At 41.7% G+C, this 21,512-nt stretch overlaps 2 protein-coding genes across 16 annotated transcripts in view; one reads left to right on the top strand and one right to left on the bottom strand.

Annotated features, from left to right (window-relative positions):
- LNX1 (ligand of numb-protein X 1) overlaps positions 1–9,958 on the top strand; it is a 162,622-nt gene extending 152,664 nt beyond the window's left edge. For all 3 annotated transcript variants that reach the window (XM_054989515.1, XM_054989517.1, XM_054989518.1), the window contains 2 exons: positions 7,948–8,106; positions 9,807–9,958. In XM_054989515.1, the coding sequence (XP_054845490.1) occupies positions 7,948–8,106; positions 9,807–9,942 (295 nt within the window). In that variant the 3' untranslated portion in view covers positions 9,943–9,958. The remainder of the gene's footprint in view (positions 1–7,947; positions 8,107–9,806) is intronic.
- A 1,183-nt stretch (positions 9,959–11,141) lies between these two features.
- Positions 11,142–21,512, bottom strand: part of FIP1L1 (factor interacting with PAPOLA and CPSF1) — a 51,022-nt gene continuing 40,651 nt past the window's right edge. For 9 of the 13 annotated variants that reach the window (XM_054989529.1, XM_054989530.1, XM_054989520.1 and 6 more), the window contains 3 exons: positions 16,807–17,023; positions 13,862–13,999; positions 11,142–11,457 (listed from right to left, as the gene is read on the bottom strand). In XM_054989529.1, coding sequence (XP_054845504.1) covers positions 11,307–11,457; positions 13,862–13,999; positions 16,807–17,023 — 506 coding nt within the window. In that variant the 3' untranslated portion in view covers positions 11,142–11,306. The remainder of the gene's footprint in view (positions 11,458–13,861; positions 14,000–16,806; positions 17,024–21,512) is intronic. The other 4 variants (XM_054989519.1, XM_054989524.1, XM_054989521.1 and 1 more) reach the window with 3 other exon arrangements.

Below are 21,512 nucleotides of genomic sequence, written 5' to 3' on the forward strand. Positions count from 1 at the left end.
CTATGGGTGCTATGGCACCTGTGGGCACCCTGGGGGGACCCTACGCTAGATGAAGGTTCCCTCTGCTTTCCCTGCACTACCCAGACCCCAACCAAACACCAAAATAAATTGCACTTGGCCATGGGCCCCAGGGTCTAGGGCCCTTAGGGCCCTTAGACTTTGTCCCGCTGGCTCTCCCTCTTCACAGGGTTCCTGCCTGAAGATGGACTTGACCTAAAAGAATGCAGATGTGAAGACAGTGGCACACCCAGGGGAGGCACCAGGGTTTCTGGTGCCCGCAGCTGTCCCTATGTGCACGCGCATGCCCCAGACTGCGTGATGATGTCATTGTGTGATCATGTCATCACGCGGCCCCATTGGCCGGCGGGTGTTTGGGATGGCGCATGGAGGCTGCCCGTGCTCCCAGTTGGGTGCCGCAGGTGGCTGGGGAGGTTCCGCACACCGCCCCGGATACCTGCCATGCCTGGCCTGTGGCTGCTGCACCCGGCTGGGGGTGTGTTGGTGGCGGTGGTGGCGCCAGTGCAGGGCTGGCCAGCTGCAGCAGCTGCGGGCCAGGCACGCCAGCTCTGTGGCGCACGCCTCTGCCCCCGGCACACCCTCTGGCACCCTCTTCGGCGCCTCAGCACCCGTCTCACCACCTCAATGGTGGCGCTGGCCCTAGGCACACCAGACCAGTTTATTCTTATATAATAATAAATTATAATATTCAAATAATATTCAGGACAACTTAACGCCTACTCAGAGCGGTTTACAAAGTGTATTATTATTATCCTCACAGCAATCACCCTGTGAGGTGGGTGAGGCTGAGAGAGCTCCGAGAAAGCTGTGACTGACCCAAGGTCACTCAGCTGGCTTCAAGTGGAGGAGTGGGGTATCAAACCCAGCTCTCCAGATTAGAATCCTGCCGCTCCTAACCACCACACCAAACTGGCTCCCAGTTCTTGGCAGGGGGAATACACAGCAGCAGTCGCACAAACTGGTTAAGGTTCAATTGATTAAAGAGCTAACACACTGGAAAGAGAAAGAAAAGATGAAGAGAGCATGCTTAGCTACAGGGCTGGAGGTAGTGAAGTTCCAAGAAGCAGGACGCAGCCGGAGAATAGCATTCTGATGACACACAAGAAAATAGATCCTGAGGAGTTAGCCATGTTAGTCTGTAGTTGCAAAATAGCAAAGAGTCCAGTAGCACCTTTAAGACTAACCAACTTTATTGAAGCCTAAGCTTTTGAGAGCCACAGCTCTCTTCATCAGATGCACAGAGAGGAAAAGAAAGAGACCCACATTCCTACCTGATTAGTTTTTCCCAGGCTGCCCCCTGCAGTGGCTTCTTCTCTTCTTGTACATCAGCCATTGCATATTCCAACATTCGCTTGTCACCAGAGCCAGATCGCTGCACCAGCACCCGAACCATTGGCAGCAGTGCCTTGGCCAGTGAGGTGGGAGAAGGCAACAGGCACGGCTTTACGGCTGTCATAATGGCCTCCCAGAACTGCACAGCTACCAGCTAAGTCCAAGGCGAACCCCTGAGATGCTGGCAGCGCGGCCGGGGCACATCTCCTAGCACGACCCATCTTCTCCCCACCAAATTTTGTTTGCTGGCAGAACAACATCTTCTCGGGTAGATGTTGCATTTTTGTTTTGACAACTGTTCCAAAAAGGTTGCCTACCCCTGATCCACTAACTCTAAACTATTATTGTCTTCTATTTGTGGTGAGATTTAATCACTGTCGTGAACTCTTCATTCTCCCCAATTTAATATGTAAGTAATTTATATGCAGTGATCCCTCTTAAAACCAGTATTTAAGAATATGTATGCGTTGTTCCAGCAATAAGTGAGTTTCAGGTTTCCCTGGTACGAAACTGCATCCTTTCTTTGTCCCTCCCCTCTCAGTCATCCCCTTCCTTTGCCTTCCAGCTCTCAAAAAAACAAACCCTGCTGTCTTGTCCTGATAGACGGATGTTAGCATGAATGTCTGTTTCGTAACCAGCATTTATTTTACTCATACTACAAGGAGGACAAAAAGCAGTTACTCATGCTCTGCTAGAGCATCTAAGAATGACTCACCAAAGACTAATTTAGAAAATCCACCTAAGTGAAATGGCTGCTGTTCCAACATGAAGTCCTGCAAGCACATAATTTTTGCAGTGGAAACAGATTTTGGCTGCTTTGCCTGGCTTTCTTCACTGCAACAGCCAGGACGGATGGTTCAGTGCTTTGTTAGTTAATTTTTTTTCTCAGTGCCAACTTTCCTGGAGTAGTTAAGAGATTTTGGAAGGACAGGGCTGCTTGCACAGTGCTTTGTGCACTAGCCACTTTGACACCGGCAGCCACACTAGAAAAGACTAATGAGCCATACCTAATATTTTGTGCGCTTGGGTCCTTTGAGCAGACCAAAAGCAACCCTCTCTCCCCCTGGTTAATCTCAAATGTTCAAGGTCAGTTAGATGTTTAAGAATGTTCTATTTTATCAGGTTTCTTTTTTATCTGAACAAATCCCAGCCTTTTCTGAGTTAATCCATTTTTAAAGCATAGCTTGTCATTTGTCAACCAACTACATGCATCTGACAAAGTGGTCTGTAGTCCACAACAGGTTATGGCAGAATCAAAACTTGTTAGTTTTTAAGGTACCGCAAGTTTCCTGTTTACTTTTTTGCAACAAACTAACACAGCTGCCCTCTGGAGTTCTTGTTTGTTTAGTTACTCATTCAAACGTCTTTCTGAGAGTTGCATTTGCTTGAGCTCCGCCTACCAAACCCTAGTATAAACCATCACATAGCATCACTATTTATATCCAGATATATAGAATAGTTTTTTTAATCAAAGAGTCCAGTAGCACCTTTAAGACTAACCAACTTTATTGTAGCATAAGCTTTCGAGAATCACAGTTCTCTTCGTCAGATGAGAACTGTGATTCTCGAAAGCTTATGCTACAATAAAGTTGGTTAGTCTTAAAGGTGCTACTGGACTCTTTTTGATTTTGCTACTACAGACTAACACGGCTAACTCCTCTGCATCTATGACCAGTTTTTTAAAAGTATTTTTCCATATGTAGTATTAAATGAATTACAAGTACCAATCTAGTAGGAACATCAGTTTTTGACAGTTGAAAAACGATTGCAATGCATTTTATGACCTTATCTGCCGAACAATTACTTGGATGCCTCAATTTTTATGTTAACATGGCATGACTAACATTAACTAATGCACACCTGCACACATACACAAGAACAGATTGTACGGGTAACCCAGCCCCTACAATTACTTCCATCACCAGCAGCCCCAGAGGACACAGGGCAGGACCACAATGAAGCCGTGGCCATAATAAGGGACGGCGTCAAGGAACCGGCACCGCCCCCACCACAGAGGTAACTTGTCAGTTAAATTGGAGAAAATCAATATTCTGCCATTTCTTTTGGGAAAGGAAGGCTGGACATGGATTAGTTTCCTATATTCAAGTCAAGCAGACTGTCCATTAGATCACTGTTTTAAAATATGCTCAAGTGCACATAGAAAGTCTAAAATTAGAAGTTGATTTCTGTTCACAGCTCTGAACTGTTAAATATAAGGAACCCCCCTCTCCCCACCCCACCCCACCTCTCTTGCTAGGGTGTTTGTTTCCAGTTGGTTAACCTAGGGGCTTTTATCAGGAACCAAGAAAAGGAGTGCTGACTAGGGAATCCCTGCTTACTTTCTTTTTAAATGTAACTTTGGTCAAGCCACCCACCTGCATCAAATGGAAGTTATTTGCAAACCAGCCTTTTCTTGGTAATTTGACCAGAGGGAGTTGTCGTTTTCGCTTTGCTGTTCTTTTTTGCAAACCCAGGCATTGTAAAATGATCCCAGCTGAATTCTTGGACATCTTCGTACCAGTATTTAAGTGTTAGCCCTGCTTTTTCATCCAGTAAGTAAGGCAGTTTAAAAGAAAATCAAATAATACAATAGATAAAATAAATTAAAAAGCAGTAACCGGAACTACAATAAAATATGCGTATGTACAGGCTCGTTGGTCTGGATGCACCAACTAAGTGTCATGGAGGCTCAAACTAACTTTAATGGGTATAGATTGTGTGTCACACGGCAATAATCCAGACATGGGTCAAAACTGAGCACCCCTGTAAAGCAAGAAGGGTGGGCCTGTCAGAATCACACAAACTGAGAAAACATTCTGGATTGAAGAGTCTTCTGGAGTTGTTCAAGATCTCATATTGCAGGGCAGAATAGGGGTTTTGATCCACAAAGTTCTTCGGATGATTGTCACCTTGCTAGGTGGTCTTTGGGAAGTATTTTGAAATGTGCAGGCTATAAATGGTTATGCTGATGAGTAGTCGTAGGAAGATTCCCCCCCTTTTCCCCAGCTTTTGTTTTTTTAAAGGAAAAGACAACTGCCCTACTATAGCATGCTTGGTTGTACCTGTGAGCTAGTGTAACAGTGGTTAAATCCTGACACCATTTGGTCATGACCTTGGTGAGCACTGTTAAATCCTGCAAGTTTACATCTTTATGGAGAATGGAATTGTGTGCGCTGAAAGTCCCATACAGATGGCAAAGCAATATAGCCAGCCTCTGGTGGGAGAAGGCCAAGGGCCATCTGCTTTTCACGTTAGCAACCAGCTAGCTGTTGAGCTCTGTGCCCTGAATCTTGCCAGCAGGTGAATATTTACAGTTCCTAAGGGGCTCATTTTGCAGGGCTACAAGAACCCTGCTGAAGAATAAAACAAAAACCTATTTCGTTAAGAAACTGTTTCTATTTTTAAATCGTTATTTTTAAACCTCATCTTCAATTTTGCTCCCTTTCCAATGTGACGAAAGCCAAAAGGGAAGCCCCCGGGGGCTAAGGCATGCAACAACAACAACCGGAGGACGCCACAACAGTAATAGTTATATAATAATTTATAATAAAGTGCAAAGGTGCAATGGTGTATAAACAAGGTACAAAAATTCCAAAAATACAATAACTACAATAAATACAAAACAGCGGTCTGTCGCCAAGGTAATTAATTTTACAACCATACAATGATGGGCTCAACTGGAGGTGGAGAGTGCAGTAAGGAAGGGTTGGAGAGAAACAGTCCAGAAGATCACACAAGGAGTAAAAGGGACCACGCTAGCCGACGGGCTAAAGCTTCCATTTACAATTCCCGTTTCGGATAGTATTTATTTTTAATTGTTGTATATCTTTACAGTTGGGGGGTACATGTAGGAATGTGGTTTACCAGTGATTATTTATTATTATATTGTATTTAACAACCCTTAGAGACTAGCCCTGGAAGAAGAAGCTCCGAAACGGGAATTGTAAATGGAAGCTTTAGCCCGTCGGCTAGCGTGGTCCCTTTTACTCCTTGTGTGATCTTCTGGACTGTTTCTCTCCAACCCTTCCTTACTGCACTCTCCACCTCCAGTTGAGCCCATCATTGTATGGTTGTAAAATTAATTACCTTGGCGACAGACCGCTGTTTTGTATTTATTGTAGTTATTGTATTTTTGGAATTTTTGTACCTTGTTTATACACCATTGCACCTTTGCACTTCATTATAAATTATTATATAACTATTACTGTTGTGGCGTCCTCCGGTTGTTGTTGTTGCATCCCTTTCCAATGTGAAGCTGTCACTTAGTGCTTCCCATACTGAAGGATGCAGAAGTTATTAGAAGAGCAGTTGCTGCATTGGCCCCCAAATGCAAACAAATATGAAAAAGGTTTTATGGGACCGGAAATGGGCTGTCTTTTTAATGGGCTGAATGGGCAGTCTTTTTAAACTACTCTTCCTGGCTACCATTGCATCTCTCGACATGTTTTCTTCGTGTGTCAGATGTCTTGTGTAGAGAGACTCATAGTAACTGGCATCTTTTGGAAAACCTGCGGGTGTAGTTTGACAGCATTTAGAAACATACTTTTATTAAAGACAAAAGATATGCAGCCGTCTTCTTGCTCTGGGACAAAATGCTCCTAGTTCTAAAAAATATTCTGATTTGCTTGCCTTTCTATGGAAGATGTTCAGGTTGCATCTAATATGCAAGTGGAGAGCTTTTGAGTGTCCCCCAGCCACTAAAATCTCCCCCCACCACACCCCGAGCTCTGTTGCACAGGTTGGGGTGGCATTGCATATGCCGCAAAGAATGTGTTGACCATTTTAATCCATTGAACATTTATTGTTCAAATTTTTAAAAATATGGTAATGAGCTTGGCAAGTTGTAGTGGTTAGTGTCAGACTAGGACCTGGGAGTCCCAGGTTTGAATCCCCACTCTGCCATGTACGCTTAATGAGCCATCTTGGGCTAATCACAGCCTAACCTACTTCACAGGGTCGTTGTGGGGAAAAAACAGAGGCATGGAAAATTGTGTAAGCCACCAGAGATCTCCTTTGGGGAGAAATGAGAGGTATAAATAAGGTAAATAAATGGCAGGCTAGTTCATTTGGGAGCTCTGAGTGAGCTAATAAAGAAAGGCTGATAAGCCTAACTGCCAGTTGGCTCAGTACTCTTTGTGAAATGCCTGCTTAACTGCAGTACAATAATTCTTCTTAGGTAGAATTCTTACAGAATTAGGGGTCTAATGGAAGGCTGCAAGTGAGTTTTCCCTTAAAGATGCGTGTAAAGTGCCTTGGTTCAGCATATCTACAGGATGCCTGCCTCCCTATGCTCCATCCCAGCAGCTTTGCTCATTAAGGGCTCCTGCAGGTGCCAGCCTACACATGGGCGAAATCAACAGCAGCCCGTACGTGAGCTTTCTCTGTGGTGTCCCCTCCCCTGTGAACAGCCTGCCTGCCTAAGTCAGGACACTCTCCTGGCTTTCTGCAAACAGTGCAAAACCAAATTATTCAAAAAGGCTTTTTGCTCAGATAGGAGGGTTGTATTATAGGGAGAGGGTCTCTGATGCTTCGCGAATGAGTTATGGACCATGGACTTCACCACTATGTTGCCTTACATATTATCTGTTGCTTTAAATATGTACTCCTATGAGCTATCTGTGCTTCATGTTGTCTAATGTCAGTCCTAGAATTATGTTCTGTTTCAGCATTTCTTCAACTCTCGATTGGATTCTTGCTAATGCTATATCTTTATTTTACCCTATGGCATTCTTTAAGGAAATGTCCTTAATACTGTACGGAAATGTCCTTAATACTGCTTGTACTAATCTCACACTGTGTAAGCCACCTTGAGTCTCAGTGAGAAAGGCGGACTATAACATACATACATACATAAATAAGGTCACAGCAAACTATGGCAACCCCAGAGGGTTTTTCAAGGCAAGAGATGAACAGGGAGGACGTTTGCCATTGCCTGTGTCTGCATCATGGCCCTCCCTGGGCTTCAGTGCTGGTCCCCCACCCGCTTAGCTGCTGCATTCTGGCAAGATCTGGTCAGCCTCGGCCATCCAGGTCAGACTCTTAAGGAGAAGCAGGGTGCAATTTAAAGCCAAAAACTGTACAGGGAAAGAAGACTCCACCAATGCTGCTTCCCCAATTTTAAAAACTACTAGCTGCTTTGATCTTATAAGCAGGAGTTCTTCATGTCCGACGTCACATTCAGTTTGGGGACCAGCCCACCTAATCCAATTGGCAAATGACAAGTCTACGTTACTTGCTCACCACCCTCTCTAAAACTTTTGTAGCATGTTTTGGTTGTCAGGGCTAAAAACTCAAGACATGCTGGTTTTAGTCCACCAGGATTATGGTTGCCGCAGCAGTTATTGAAGTGAGGGAGACTTCTGCTCTGCGGAAGGAAACGTCACCCTGACTTTTTATTACTGGGCACAGCTAGGAAGTGTGAAGTTTATGACTTAAAGCAACTGCACTATGCAGAACATGTCGTTCGTGGTAGATGTATATAATTTTTATATAATTTTTCAAAACATCTGACAGGTAAGAAGCAACACAGAATCACCTGAACAATTGTTTAAATCGCTCATGGGACTTCTAAACAGAATGATTTTTTTATCCCCTTAGGTATTTGTACAGCTGCAAAGAAATTGTGTTACGAAGAAATACAGCAGGAAACCTTGGCTTCAGTATTGTAGGAGGACATGAAGAAAACAACGGGAATAAGCCATTCTTTATCAAATCCATTGTTGGGGGGACTCCAGCCTATAATGATGGAAGAATCAGGTAATGAAATCACACTAATCCCCAGTTAGTCCTTTCCACCCAAATATGTCAACAATTCCCAATAATAAAGGCACTCCAGGTTGGTTTGTAGTCGCAGGATATGGAAAGCAAGTGCTGGGCTTGTGTGCTCTGCCTTCAACAGAACATGAGGTATCATGAAGGATATAAAGACAGACACTGGCCCATATGGCCTGTTAACTCTCTGGTGGAGGGCAGCTTCTGTAAGCAGCACATACCAATACAGGTACACAGTCCATACACGATGACAACAGCACACTTTGGTGAAAGGTGGGCAGGCTGTACGTACCTGGGGGCTGACCAAGCAGATCATAGTACAGGAACCACAGCAAGAGAAGCAACAGGCTCTGTCACTCAATCTGCAACAGCCCCTTCCTCAAGGCTTCTCCAGACACCGAGAATCTCAAAACAAACTGCAGTTTGTTGTGATGTCTAAGTTGGGGCTCTTTAACAATTATTTTACGAGCCTGTTTTTATAATTATTTTACGAGCCTGTTTTTTTAGGCAAAAACAAGCTGCAATTTCTTAAAGCATCCCAATTCAAATGTAATGGTAAACTGAGGTTTCTTTCAAACCAGGACCATGAACATGACACCTGAATGCTGCCTGCTGAACAGTCATCAAGAACTCTAAGCATAGTGGGTTGGATCAAGCTACAGCCTCTGTCTTAGGCCCAGCGTTTTTTTCATGGTTATAGGGGACCCCCTCCCACCTTTCTTTTCCACCACTGGAGAAGCTGGTTGGATCCAATCCAGTGGTTTTTCCTTGTATTTAGTAGCAGAGTGCCATGCGTGACAATATTTCTTGCTTGCACTGCAATGGCTCTACCAGGAACGGGATTAATGTACCCATCTTAACATGGCTTGCCTTCTGATAGCTGAAACCTGGAAGGAATCAAGGGATTTATACATCAAAGGAGGTTCATTTTTATCCCAGTGCAATCAGAAGACAGAGCTACAGACACATAGTAGAGCCATAAATGCTTTAAATTCAACGGGATTCCCAAATAAGGAAATGCAGCATTAGAGATCAACAGGGTTTCACTTTTGAGTCCAAGCAGGTAGAGATAGTTTCTTAACAATGATTACATTCTAGTTTAAGTTTCCCAAATAAACTGTTTGATACCTTTTGATAAAATAGTAGTCTTGGCTAGAGCAAATTTCCTTTATGGCTAGCAATTTGCAAATAGCTGAAGAGCTGTAAGACTTATTTACAAAATGATATTGGTATGACATTAGGAAAATTACATGATACGTATATTTTGTACAAATAACTTGCAACATTACATCAGAGACAAGTCTGATGGACCTTCAAAGCCATCACAGACAACATTCACAAAACTTAATTTTCTTATTTTCTTCCAGAAATATCAGACTTAGAAAATGAAAGGTGAAGGAAGTTCAGAAGGGTTTATTCCTCTCCAACTGGTTTTCAATGAAGTCTAACTTATTTGTACTCCAGTTGACTTCTTGATTCATATTTCCATACTGCCCACTAACAATTCTGTGGGTTATCTAGCCTGTGACCTTTTCTGATAAAACAACTGACAGGGGTTTTCCAGAATTTAAGAATACCAAAGCAAAGGGAGATTCCCTCTCACTAGGAAAATTTCTTATAAGTGGATTGCTCCAAGTTGTCAATAATTATTTCTATATTCCCCTTTCCCTCTTTCAATTTTCCAGGTGTGGGGACATCCTTCTTGCAGTGAATGGCAGGAACGTTTCTGGAATGGTGCATGCTAGTTTGCAAAGCATGCTGAAGCAACTGAAGGGGAAAATTACACTCACCATTGTGTCCTGGCCTGGCACTTTTTTATAAAGATTCATTTCAGGTGGAGAGCAACAAATCATTTGACATAAATCAAGCACTTAATATGGACATCTGTTTACTCCACTTTCTGGTCAACTGTATACTTGTAAAAGAAAATTGTGAAATGTAAATGTGAATACAACAAACAAAACGGTTTTAAGAAAAAAATACTCCATGGTATGTGTTAGAGAAACATGCACTTTTAAAATATGGGAGACCACTGAGAATATAAATCAGGGTACACATCTTTGCTGCTCTGTCTCATATGTTTGTATTTTTATATCTAATCAAAGCAGCGGTAGTAATATGTTCTACCTTCAGTTTCTAAAAAAGAAAATAAATTTGAACACCTAGTTTGCAAGTATTCCCAAGAGCTCTCGAATAATTGTTGAAATACTTTTCTAACAATTAAGTTGACAGCATGTCTTCAAGACACAAAAAGCAGTTTGATGATTATATGAAGTCCCTTTTTGTGGTCAGTATGAAGCAGATCTTTTTCAAAACACTTTGTTTCCTAGTGTGCAATAACTGTGAATGAAAATTTCATTTCTACTGTTTTAAATAATTGTAATTGTTACTTGTAAAGCCATGTTATTTTCATTAAAAAAAGGACAAAATACACATTTTCCCTTAATGCTTCTGATTAATGCACACAACTGTTTTATTTCCTCTGTTCTGCCTGTTCTACATTCCATTTTGGAATGGGAAGTTCTAGATCCACATACTAACCACAATAGTAGTAGTATACCAACTAATTGCTGAAGAGGAAGGAAGAAATTGCCATACTGGTTTATGACAAATTCATTGGGGGACAAATTAAAGGCCATCTGGGCAGCTGAACAACATGGGCTTTCCAACATGCTCTTTCCAAGAGCAGGTGCAGCATCACACAGGGATGCAGGAGGCTTACATGGCTTTCAACTAGATATGCGGGGCAAGGAAGAAGTTACTGGGAAACTGGTAGAACTTGTGTGGAATTTCTTTTTTACATAACACATCTCAAATTAATGCTGGGTTTGATTAATTCTTCCATGATGTGTGTGTTGATGGCACAGAATAGCTCTAGAATTAGTGAAATGACTCATCATTCATTATTTGGAAAGACTTCATAAAACTTGCAAAATGCACAGAATTCTAACCAAGCACAGTTCTTAATGTATACCTTCTGTGTTATTTCCAGTGGTGTAGGTAAGACAAAAACAATGTGCTTAAACATGAAAAATTCACTTTTTATTTTCAAAAATCCAAATTAAACTTACGTTTATACTAACAGAAGATTAAGAGCAATTGTTTTAAGACCCAGAAAAATAATTAGATTTAGAGCAATCTATTTCTGGCACTAGTATAAGCAGACAGGCAAGAGTCACACATGCCTAGTCTGTAGGGGCAGCTTCCGTGTTTTCCTGTTCTGGGGCAGGCTCTCCACCAGCTGATTCTTTTCCTTCTTTGCTTTTTTTAGATTTTTTGTGTTTGTGCCTCCTGTGACTGTCTCCTTCTTCACTGTCATGGCGGCGCCTACTGTTACTAGGAGAAAAGCAACAGAGAGAAACTCTTTATTTAACACCATTGCATCTGTCTGAAGTCTCTCAAATTCAGTGCCACCCTAAGTGGAAGCCAGTTTTCAAACCTCTGATGTCCTAAAGCTAACGATCCAGTAACACGTGATAGCAGTTCACATGAGCCTCTTAAGCATGTCCAAATTAAAACTAGAAAGGCCCAAAGAAAATGTCGCGGTCAAATCCCACCATTATTTTATCTTGCAATGTTGATTTCAGAGCAGGAGTGGGCAGCTTGCTTGGATTAGCACAATGGACTGCACTAAACTGATCACCTTTGTCATCAAATGATCAAACTTCTCTGTAATCATGAGGCTATAAACAAGAGCTGAGATTTTTAAGAGGATTGCATTATTCAATCCTGCTCTAGAAGCATTATTTGACATAGGTAGCCTTTAAAAGAACTGTTTACCAAGGCCTTTAAAAACTGTTAAGGCCTTAAAAAAAAAGCACAAATTTTAAAAACAATGACGGCTTCCTGTTTACACTACAGTGATCAAGAGCGACTTCAAACCGTATAAATTCTCCTGGCTGTCAAGTTTTATTCTCTTTTACAATGCAATACAAAAAAATCTGTCCTCAGTTCTCTCTATTCAATTTACTTCAATTAGACTGAATAAAGCAAAACCGAGAAAATGCAAATGCATACCAATTTCTCCTATCTGTCAAGCATGGTGAAAACACAACTTAAAGACGGGGTTTGCCTCCAACTGTGTAGAAATCCAGTACATATTAGAGTAAAAACTACAATAACGGTGAGATCTGATTTTGTTGGCTCCCATGCACTACTGCAAGAGAAAAAGCCTTATATGGCCAACTACAATGTTCTTGAAAAACAAATTCTTTTCAACAAGTGGCAACTCCTATTTATCAAATCTGAAAGTGCCCTCACTTTCATAACAACCGTGCTCTTCCTTCACTATTCTCAAATGAGGTTTCTTGCACTACACAAAATAAATGTGAATACAGTTAATGATAAAGTAAAATCCTTAATGATTCATCACTCCTTTAAGTAAAAAAAATTAAAATTCCTTAATAATTAATTCACAGCCCTCTGTTTAAAACTCATTTCATGTATTGCTCATTAGACATGGGCATGAATCAAAATACGAATCAAATTTCATGACAAATTGGGCCAATTCGAGTTTCGCGAAACGCATTTTGTGGGGCCGTGGTTTTCACAACAACTTTTTAGCCCGATTTGTTCGATTCATGTTGCCAGACAGGCTGGCGCCGATCCATTGATTCCCTAGGCAACATAGGCCCGGAATGTCTGCAGACATTTTGTTGCCATTGGAAACCCCAATCTTAGCCCACATAACCTTGATAGGTAGCTCTCCCTGACAACTGGAGAGCATCCATTCTGCCCTATACAGCGAGGAGCAGGAGGGTTAATCACCTAGGCAACTGAGATGAGCCTTCTGTAGCCATAGGAACACTAATCTCATCCCTCCAAACCCTGTTAGGCAGGTCTGTCTGCCAATCACAGACCTCCTGTTCTGCTCCATGTGAGCGTTTGTTATATAAGGCACCTCCCTCTGCCTCATGCTTTTAGTTCCAGTAGACAGAGAGAGGGAGAGGATCTGTTGCTGGGATTTGGAGTGAGAGAGAGAGAGGAGTTGGGAGCTTTTGGCTGGATTTGCTGCTGCTTCACTTGTCCTTGCTGGGAAGGTCTGTGGGTGAGGGTGCCTTTTTTCCTTCACCCCACCTCACCCTAGTCTCAGGCCTTTGCCTGGCTCTCGAGCTTAACTTGACTGAGGTCTCTCTTATTTCTTCCTTGCTTGTCTTTGTTCCTTCTTAATTCTTTCTCTGCTCTTTTGAGGGCTCACACTCTTGTTGTTTCCTTTGGTTTTATTTTGTGCATCTCTCCCGCCTGGACAGGTGTCTGTGTGGTGGTTTTGGGGCCCTCTTCCCAAGCCCACTCTCAGGGCCACTGCCTAGCTCTGGGGCCCAGCTTTGTGGGTTCCAATCAACATTTTGCAATCTTGGCCAAACTGGGAGGGTGGGTGGAAGAGAGCCTGTTGAAGTCTCCCTGCGAGTTTGACATCTTTGGGTATGAAGGGAGTTGTTGAAGTGCCCTGGGTTCTGACAAATCACGAAACTAACGAATCGTATCACGAAATGGGACAATTTCGTGGAAGTTCATGTTTCATGATTCGTGGAATATGACAGAACATGAAACTCTTGTTTCGTCCCCCCCCCCCCCCCCCGTTTCATGCCCATCTCTATTGCTCATCTGAAATTAAAGCTAACACTGCAATGGAAATATTACCTAGTGATGGCTGTATTTTAACATGCCAACAACTGAAAAGACAGCAGTGAAGATCCTCCCATAGTCCTTCTACCCTATAAGAGCAATGAAAACAGCCAACCTTCGAGATGATTTGTGTCTTGTCTCTTCCTTTTCTCGATGTCTCCTTTCTCGGTGTCGTTCTTCCTTCTCCCTGCTTGTTCTATGCCGCTCATAACCTCTATCTGCATATTCTCTGTACCTATACCGCTCCTCATCACTGCCAAAAAAAAGAACATCACCTTCTAGTAAGCAAAGAAATGCTGAAATAGATCCCATCCTACTCTCTACATCCAGCACAGACTGATTTCTCAATGTGCTGGGAACCTTTACCATAAGAATACTGTAGGAAGGCTGGGGAAAGTCCCAACAATGGGTAACATCTTAGGATGGAAGGAATAAATCAAGACCAGAATTAATCAAATTGGGCTATACAACCGGTGAATAAATAGTGTTGCTTTGAAGGATTACACTGCTGAACAACAGAATATGCTGTAAAATCAACCGTCTCTTAAAGAAAAAAATATTTGTGAGTCTGAGTCCCCAATACATTACAGAGCCACTAGGCCCGAAGATGGCGTCCTGAGAGGACGCACCAGTGTACTGCTTGTACTCCTGTTTTCTTCAAGCTGTAAGATAAGTGCCTGTGCTGAGCACTAATACACCACTGAAAAATTACAGAAGCCAGAAGAAAAAGATCCTTTTCTCAATACTGCAGTTAAGTTTTCCATCTGTCAAAATACGAACACCAAAGAGTACTCATAAACTAGGAGAGTTGTTCTAATTATCATTCAATATTGTTGTCATGAATAAATAACACAATGTAAAATATTTCATGTCTTGAGTATACAGCTTGCTGTAACAGTTTTAAATTAAAGGGAAACCTAGTGTTTTTTTCTCCACAATGGATGACTGGACAGGCACCACAGCTGCCTAAACTGTGAGCATGTGCTGCAGAGATGTTAACTTCCTTCAAACAATACAGTATGCATACAGTTTCTTATAAAGATGATCATCCCTTGTGTAGGTGTGATTCTAACATATTAAACAGCCTTAATGTCGCTTTCGGTATTAATTCCTCACTTCTTGCAGACATGCAACTTTGATGATAACATGGGCATTTGATCCTACAGAATCTGTCTGGAAATCTAGGTAGAGCTGTTAGGATATTATGGGTCTCAGACAGTCCCCTGAAAGGGAAAAAGGCTCCCAGGACCCTTAAGACATGGCATTAAGTTAACCACCTGAAGAACAGATGCTGCGCCTCATGTCCTAAGCCTCTGGGCATGAATTTTAAACTTCCCTACAAGTACGAAGAGGAGGAGGAACAGTCTCTTTGTATACCAGTATCTACATACATATCTAAAGGAATCCTTGTCTCGCCTAATTTTTTTGTACGCTGTTAATCACATATGTTTTCCTCCACTGCTGGAAAACTGTTAAAAATAACTAAATTTTGAAGCAGTATTTGTTCAATAGTGTCGCACCTGAATGATCTGCTGCTCTTGAGCCTCCCACTTTCTCTGTTACTCTCCTAATCCAACTTGTGCTAGGCGAAGGGCTCCTGGTTTCTTAAGCAGCCACGTGGCAGCAGTTTTACTACAGATGCTGGATAATTTAGCCACATAAAACACACACGCACCCCTTCCCCCTCTTACTGATAAGCTTGGCAACAACACAGAGACTTCTCGAGGCCTGGAAAACATTAAGGTTCATTTCAAGCACTCTTGAATGACCAGGCTTTTTCTGGCTTTCAATCAAGCTGCCTAAGAAACAGATGTTAAATTGATCTAACGTCTAACACACTGACCCTGTAATTTGTAACACAAAACACACACAAAGTATGCGTCATCACAAAACATACCTTACAAATTGAAAGAACTACATGTTTACACCTAAATTCAACTCTTGTACTTTTTGCAACTATAATAAAAATGTTTTTTTTAAATTTCCCCCAACTGTGCTTACCACGGTAATACTGATTATGTTTTGTTCTGGTTGAACTGTGTAGACAAGTTGAAGCAATGTACTAAAAACTTAAGAGAATATAAGTATGCAACACTTTGAAACAGACTGAAAAATTAAAAAGCAGCATCAAGTGATGTTTAGGTTAGAATGTTATTCAATGATTTCTCAGCTAATAAAGGTTGGGGCTTATTAGGCAAAAGGATTATGCAAAATCTGTACATTGTGTCCCTGCATTTTAAAGACTGGAATGTGAAACTGTTACCATATACCCCCTAAAAAATTTGTAAATAAATACTAGCAGAACAAATGTTCCTGATGTCTGCAAAAAAAAAAATCAACTACATGTTCAATGAGATAAGGAATGTGATCAAAAATTTTCGAGTGCTGTGCATACATACAGCAGGAAACTACTCCATCGTTGGTCATATACAGCAGCTCCCAGTTTCAAAAAGTGCAGATGGGTCCCTGCAATGGCTGCTATCATGAGAATAAGAAAGAGTCAAAAAGTCTCTGTGTTCACAGCTGTAGCAGCAGCTACCTAAATCATGACTAGTGAATAGCCGAATATCACATAGTCAATGAGATACAAGCCACAGCAGCTTCCTTGTTGGGACTCCATTCCTCTTTAGAAACCCACTCTTACCCAAATAAACCCACTAAACTGTTGATCTGCAACAATTTCAGGCTACGTTTAGTTTCTGCAGGAGCATCAACTGCAAAATAATGACTGGGGGACTCAATCCCATCAAGCCCTTCTATGAATATTCTGAAAAGCAATGCCCTCTGAGAACAGAATTCTTCCCTTATATTAACAATGAAAGCCATCCTCTTCATATCAATTGCCTAGTGAGCATTTTGTACATGCCATTTGTTTTTCTACTTCTGGTTTGCATTTGAATTAGTTGATAATAGTCTCTAACAACACACAAAAAGTACAATCAGAGACCCTACTCTTTCTTCCTTAAGAATATACAACTGCCTACTCAAAACATGCACGGGCCTCCAGGACTGGCCCAGGACCATGAAAGTTCAGCATGAGATCTAACCCTTTTAACTCACCTATTGAACACGCTAGGAGTGGGGCTGTGCTCACGCTCTCGCTCTCGCTCCCTGGTACGCTCTCGCTCACGGTCACGGTCACGTTCCCTTTCTCTATCTCGATCTCTCTCTCGTTCTCTCTCTTTCTCTCTTCTGGAGTAGTAATCCCACTGTTTGCTTGGTGTGTCCATGAGACTAGTCCATGATGGAGCAGAACCTGCAAGGTGCGGAAAGGTGACTAAAGAGAAAAATGCCAGTATTAGAAAGAAAAAAAAAAGCCCAGAAAAATTGCAAGGACTCTTTAGCCACTTCATTTGCATGGTACTTTTATCAAATGCTCAACGAACAGAAAGTACAGCTTTCAGCTCAAATACAAGTTAGTCAGGTGGATAAAGAAGTTCCATAGGTTGAATATTTGGGGATTTTTTTACTATGAATAGTATTCAGCATTAGGAATACATGTAAGTATTTCCAAATTGGCCCTCTTCCTGGTCTTCTGTTGTAAAGATCCATTATTGTACCATTTTATGAGGATAATGATACTAGCCCCATTTCTTTAACTACTTTGATAATTACCCTGAAATTCAAACCAGTATAGAAATGGAACATCTCATGTTTTTGTAGGTATTAGACACCTTAAACCAAAATAATATGCAAGAACTCAAATCAAGTGTAGTTTTAGATGCAGAGTAATAATTAGGAAAAAGCAAAAAATCCACAAAGGTAGTGGTGGAGAAATCACTGGTTCATAAGAATTTGAGATTATCATCAAGAAAAAAGGGCTCTTGTTTTCAGAAGTAGTGAACAACTCCTTATAAATGTAAGGTTTCATTTAAAAGCATGTTTTGAGAGAGTTCTATTTAAGAGTAATTCTTCATCACTCTTTTTTTTTTTTTTTTTTTTGCAATGGCTAGGAACCAAAGCATTGCATACACATGAAAGATTTTCAGCTTCTGGTACATGTGAAAGATGCATGAGGGGCTGCCAATGGAAGGGGAAAACACACACATACATAATGTGCACATAGAAACTCTTGGCACATTTTACAATGGACCTTGTGACTTGGATACCACCTAAAATTTCCATGGAGGAAAGGATTTCCAATCATGGAAGCGCTACTCCACCATCTCTGCTCCAGGCACAAATGACCTTCAAAATGCTGGTCCTGGGGGATAGGACCTCCCCTCAGGAATAGCTTGGGAGGAGTCGGGGTCTGCTAGGGCGTGGGTGGGAATTGATTAAAAAAACACCCCTTTGTGCTCACAGAAACTTTATGTGGTTCCAGCAACTCCAGGGGTTGGATCCAACATCCTCACGCGGTTAGCAAGAGTATTATTAAGCAGTGCAAGCTGCATGTTTGTGCTTCTTGGGGATATACATTTCTACATATCAAGAATGCATAATTTCCAGACTGAAACCTTTACACTACTTCACTGGGAGTGCAGCCTCTCTTATTAATACACTATTAGTCTTTAAAGTTACTCAACTGTGATGGTACTGATGCATAAATATTTCAATTGCATCATCCAAATATTTTTGAGCATGCACCCTTCCTTTCTTATAAGAAGCAACTTAAAAATCAATGGTCAGGACTGCACTGAGTACATGCAAAGTGCCTTTTCTGCATGCAGAAAAAAAGATTTTTTTAGAAGGACCTATGAGTGCAACGCTTCTGAGTATGCACAAAGCTGCGCTTCCCTTTCAACAACAGCTATTTTTTAGAGTAAAGACACAAGTAATGGATATAAAATAGGCAAACTTGCAAGTAAAATGCATAAAAGTGATGGCTGTCAATGACCTAAAGGCCAAAAGTCATGTGACAACAAATCAATAGGTCACCATACAAAAATGTTGGGAACCAAAGCTTAGCAAATATTTAAGAGCAATTTTCCAGTGGCAACGAAGAAAGAATAATGCAAACTATTTATGGAGTTAAAAAAAATGGGGGGGGGGGGGCAGTGAAATACATTTTCCAGCAACTATATAATATATAGCAGGCAACATTTTAACAGTACCACGGACACAATACTATTTTTGTCTATAGGAACTTGAGGGAAAAACAAAGGAAGTTTTAAAAAATTGAAAACTGGTTATTTTTCAAATACTTCTAAGCGCAAGTTGTTTTTTTATCCTAAAGGAACAAAGGGGACGCAGCCAGAAGAGCAAAAGGGAGCTGAATTTTAGTTTTTAGATCCATTCAGAAGAAACGCAGCGTACATCACGTTAAATCAGAGAAACGCAGCGTACATCACGTTAAATCAAACTCTTCTTCATCTACATGAATGCAAGTTGCATTAGAATCAATTCTGTCATACACATAAAAACACAGATGTGGAGGGGGGGGGCAGCAGAGCAGCTTTCAGCACCTTTAGGCAAATATATGAAACACACTTCTTCTTATGGCACCTGTGCTTTAACACAGCTTCTAGCTAGATCCGAAGCAGTGTTTCCTCCTTGTAATAGCAGCAGGTAAGAGACTGCAGATGGCCATATTTCTGGACAAGGTTGCCATCAGTGCAAACTGAGACAAATAAATATGCCATGTGGGAGAAGAACTGCAGTGAGAGGAGCAATCTGATGAGACTGAGTAAGAAAGCTAACAGGATCCAATCCAGAGCTGCTCTAGCATTCAACTGGCACAGGTGGCAGTGCAAAGGCAGACAGGACTATATTGTAGATTCCTTGGCACAGGCAGGCCAAACAGCCCTTCTGCTCATACCTGAATAGGCCAAGTGCCAAGGCCATTTGTCTCTGCTGCAGAAGGACTGACTAATTCAGGGGGTGACAATAGAAAACAACCTGATTTGACGAGTTACAGCGATTCCTTTAGCACATGCCAAGTTTTGGAAGTTTCTTCTTTCCTAAAGAGGAACTGGTAGGGGTAACTAATATTCATTTCAAAGAAGTCTTATGGGGTCATTCTGTACAACTATCTTCCTCAAGGACATATTTTTTAACCCAACAGCACTGCATATCCAGTGGAGAAGGTAATAAACCCATAACTTAAATTTAAGCCAATGTTCTAATTCCCTGAAGCATCTGGGTAAGCTTCAAATGTTTTATTACAGCCTGATATTTCACTTAACTAGATCAGCAGATTCAAGGAACATTCACTGGGCAAGGAACCAGAAGGCATAATTATCAGTCATATGTAGGGGGCATGCACCAAAAATAACTTGGATGATTTGGATACAGGTTTCAGGGAAAACAAAAGAAATTGGTATCCCTGAAATCCAGGTAATTCTCTAATTCGATTAGAGAATCCTGAATTTAACCAGCCATTGTTCCCTGTAAGGAAAACTATCCAGGGGGCTGGGTGTGTACATGTCATTGTTCAAGCAAACTCCGTCAAATGTGCTAGGAACATAGTCTTTCCTGTCCACTAAAGAACTCCCAGATTTCAGGAAGACTGGACCCTGGGGTCCAATTCCGTGGGCCCCTAAGCTGCCCCCACCCAGCCACTCATTGTCTCCTATGGGGAAACATTTCTAAGGCTTTCTAGGTAAAGGGAAACCTTAAGCAAAGGCAACTCATGGCCAAAAGACAGTCCCATTCACATGCAAGCTGAACCAACAAAGCCCAACAGAACCAAAGTGGAGGGGAACCAATGTCCCACCAGAGAATCCCCATGTCAAACCAGAGAACCACTAGAGAATTGCAAACTGAAGAAATTGGGGTGAGGCTCACCAGAAGCACAGACTTTAAAAGGCGGCCAGTAGCAGCTACGTCACAGAGCTTGCTTGTGCTTCATGGCACTACCCTCTTAGCTGCACTGCTGACCCACTGCCTAGCCTCCAGCTTTAAATAGCTAGGATGGGAAGTAAAATCAAAAAGAGTCCAGTAGCACCTTTAAGACTAACCAATTTTATTTTATTGTAGCATAAGCTTTCGAGAATCAAGTTCTCTTCATCAGATGCCTGATCCGAACCAGTTCGGATCAGGCATCTGATGAAGAGAACTTGATTCTCGAAAGCTTATGCTACAATAAAATAAAATTGGTTAGTCTTAAAGGTGCTACTGGACTCTTTTTGATTTTGCTACTACAAACTAACACGGCTAACTCCTCTGGATCTAGGATGGGAAGTGCGTATTAGTGGCATTTGATGGGGCCAAGGGCGACAATTCCCAAATTTTGGATAACAGAGGCTCCTTTTTTTCCAAATCTGAAGCAGCCTTAAGTTTTGCACCCCCAAGATGCAGAACAGTTTTCTGCCAGGAGGACCCTCTTCACCTCTGTTAGTCACTTTGCTGTCCTCTTGCTTGCTGCTGCTCTGCCTCTGCTGTGGCTGCCTGCAGCCAAATAAACCTGGCCCAGTACAGTTCAGCTGCATGGATCTCATCAAGGATCTGGCATAACTGGTTTATGCTGGATCAGCATAAATCCAGCTAGGTATCCAGATCCCAGATTGCAAAACCCTAGTCATGCCCACTCTGAACTCAGAATGTAACCTTTTCAATAACCACACATTGGATATTATGGACTTGTTCATGGCAAAATGAGCTAGAAAGTCGATCCCAAGAGAACTTACAAATAAGCATGTGCTAGTGACTATCCAATGTTTTCTCTGACAAATCATTAACAATGAAATAAGGTATTCAAAACCAATGTGTTGTGATGTTAGAAATTCACTAATCCTTGACTTTTTGTCCTAGGCTATTTGTTTGTGCTTCATATTCAAAGTAATGTTAAAGTTACAAAAGCAGCAACAGTAAATACAATAAAAAAA

This window comes from Eublepharis macularius, chromosome 10, assembly GCF_028583425.1.
Source record: "Eublepharis macularius isolate TG4126 chromosome 10, MPM_Emac_v1.0, whole genome shotgun sequence".
In the NCBI taxonomy this organism is placed as follows: Eukaryota; Metazoa; Chordata; class Lepidosauria; order Squamata; family Eublepharidae; genus Eublepharis; species Eublepharis macularius.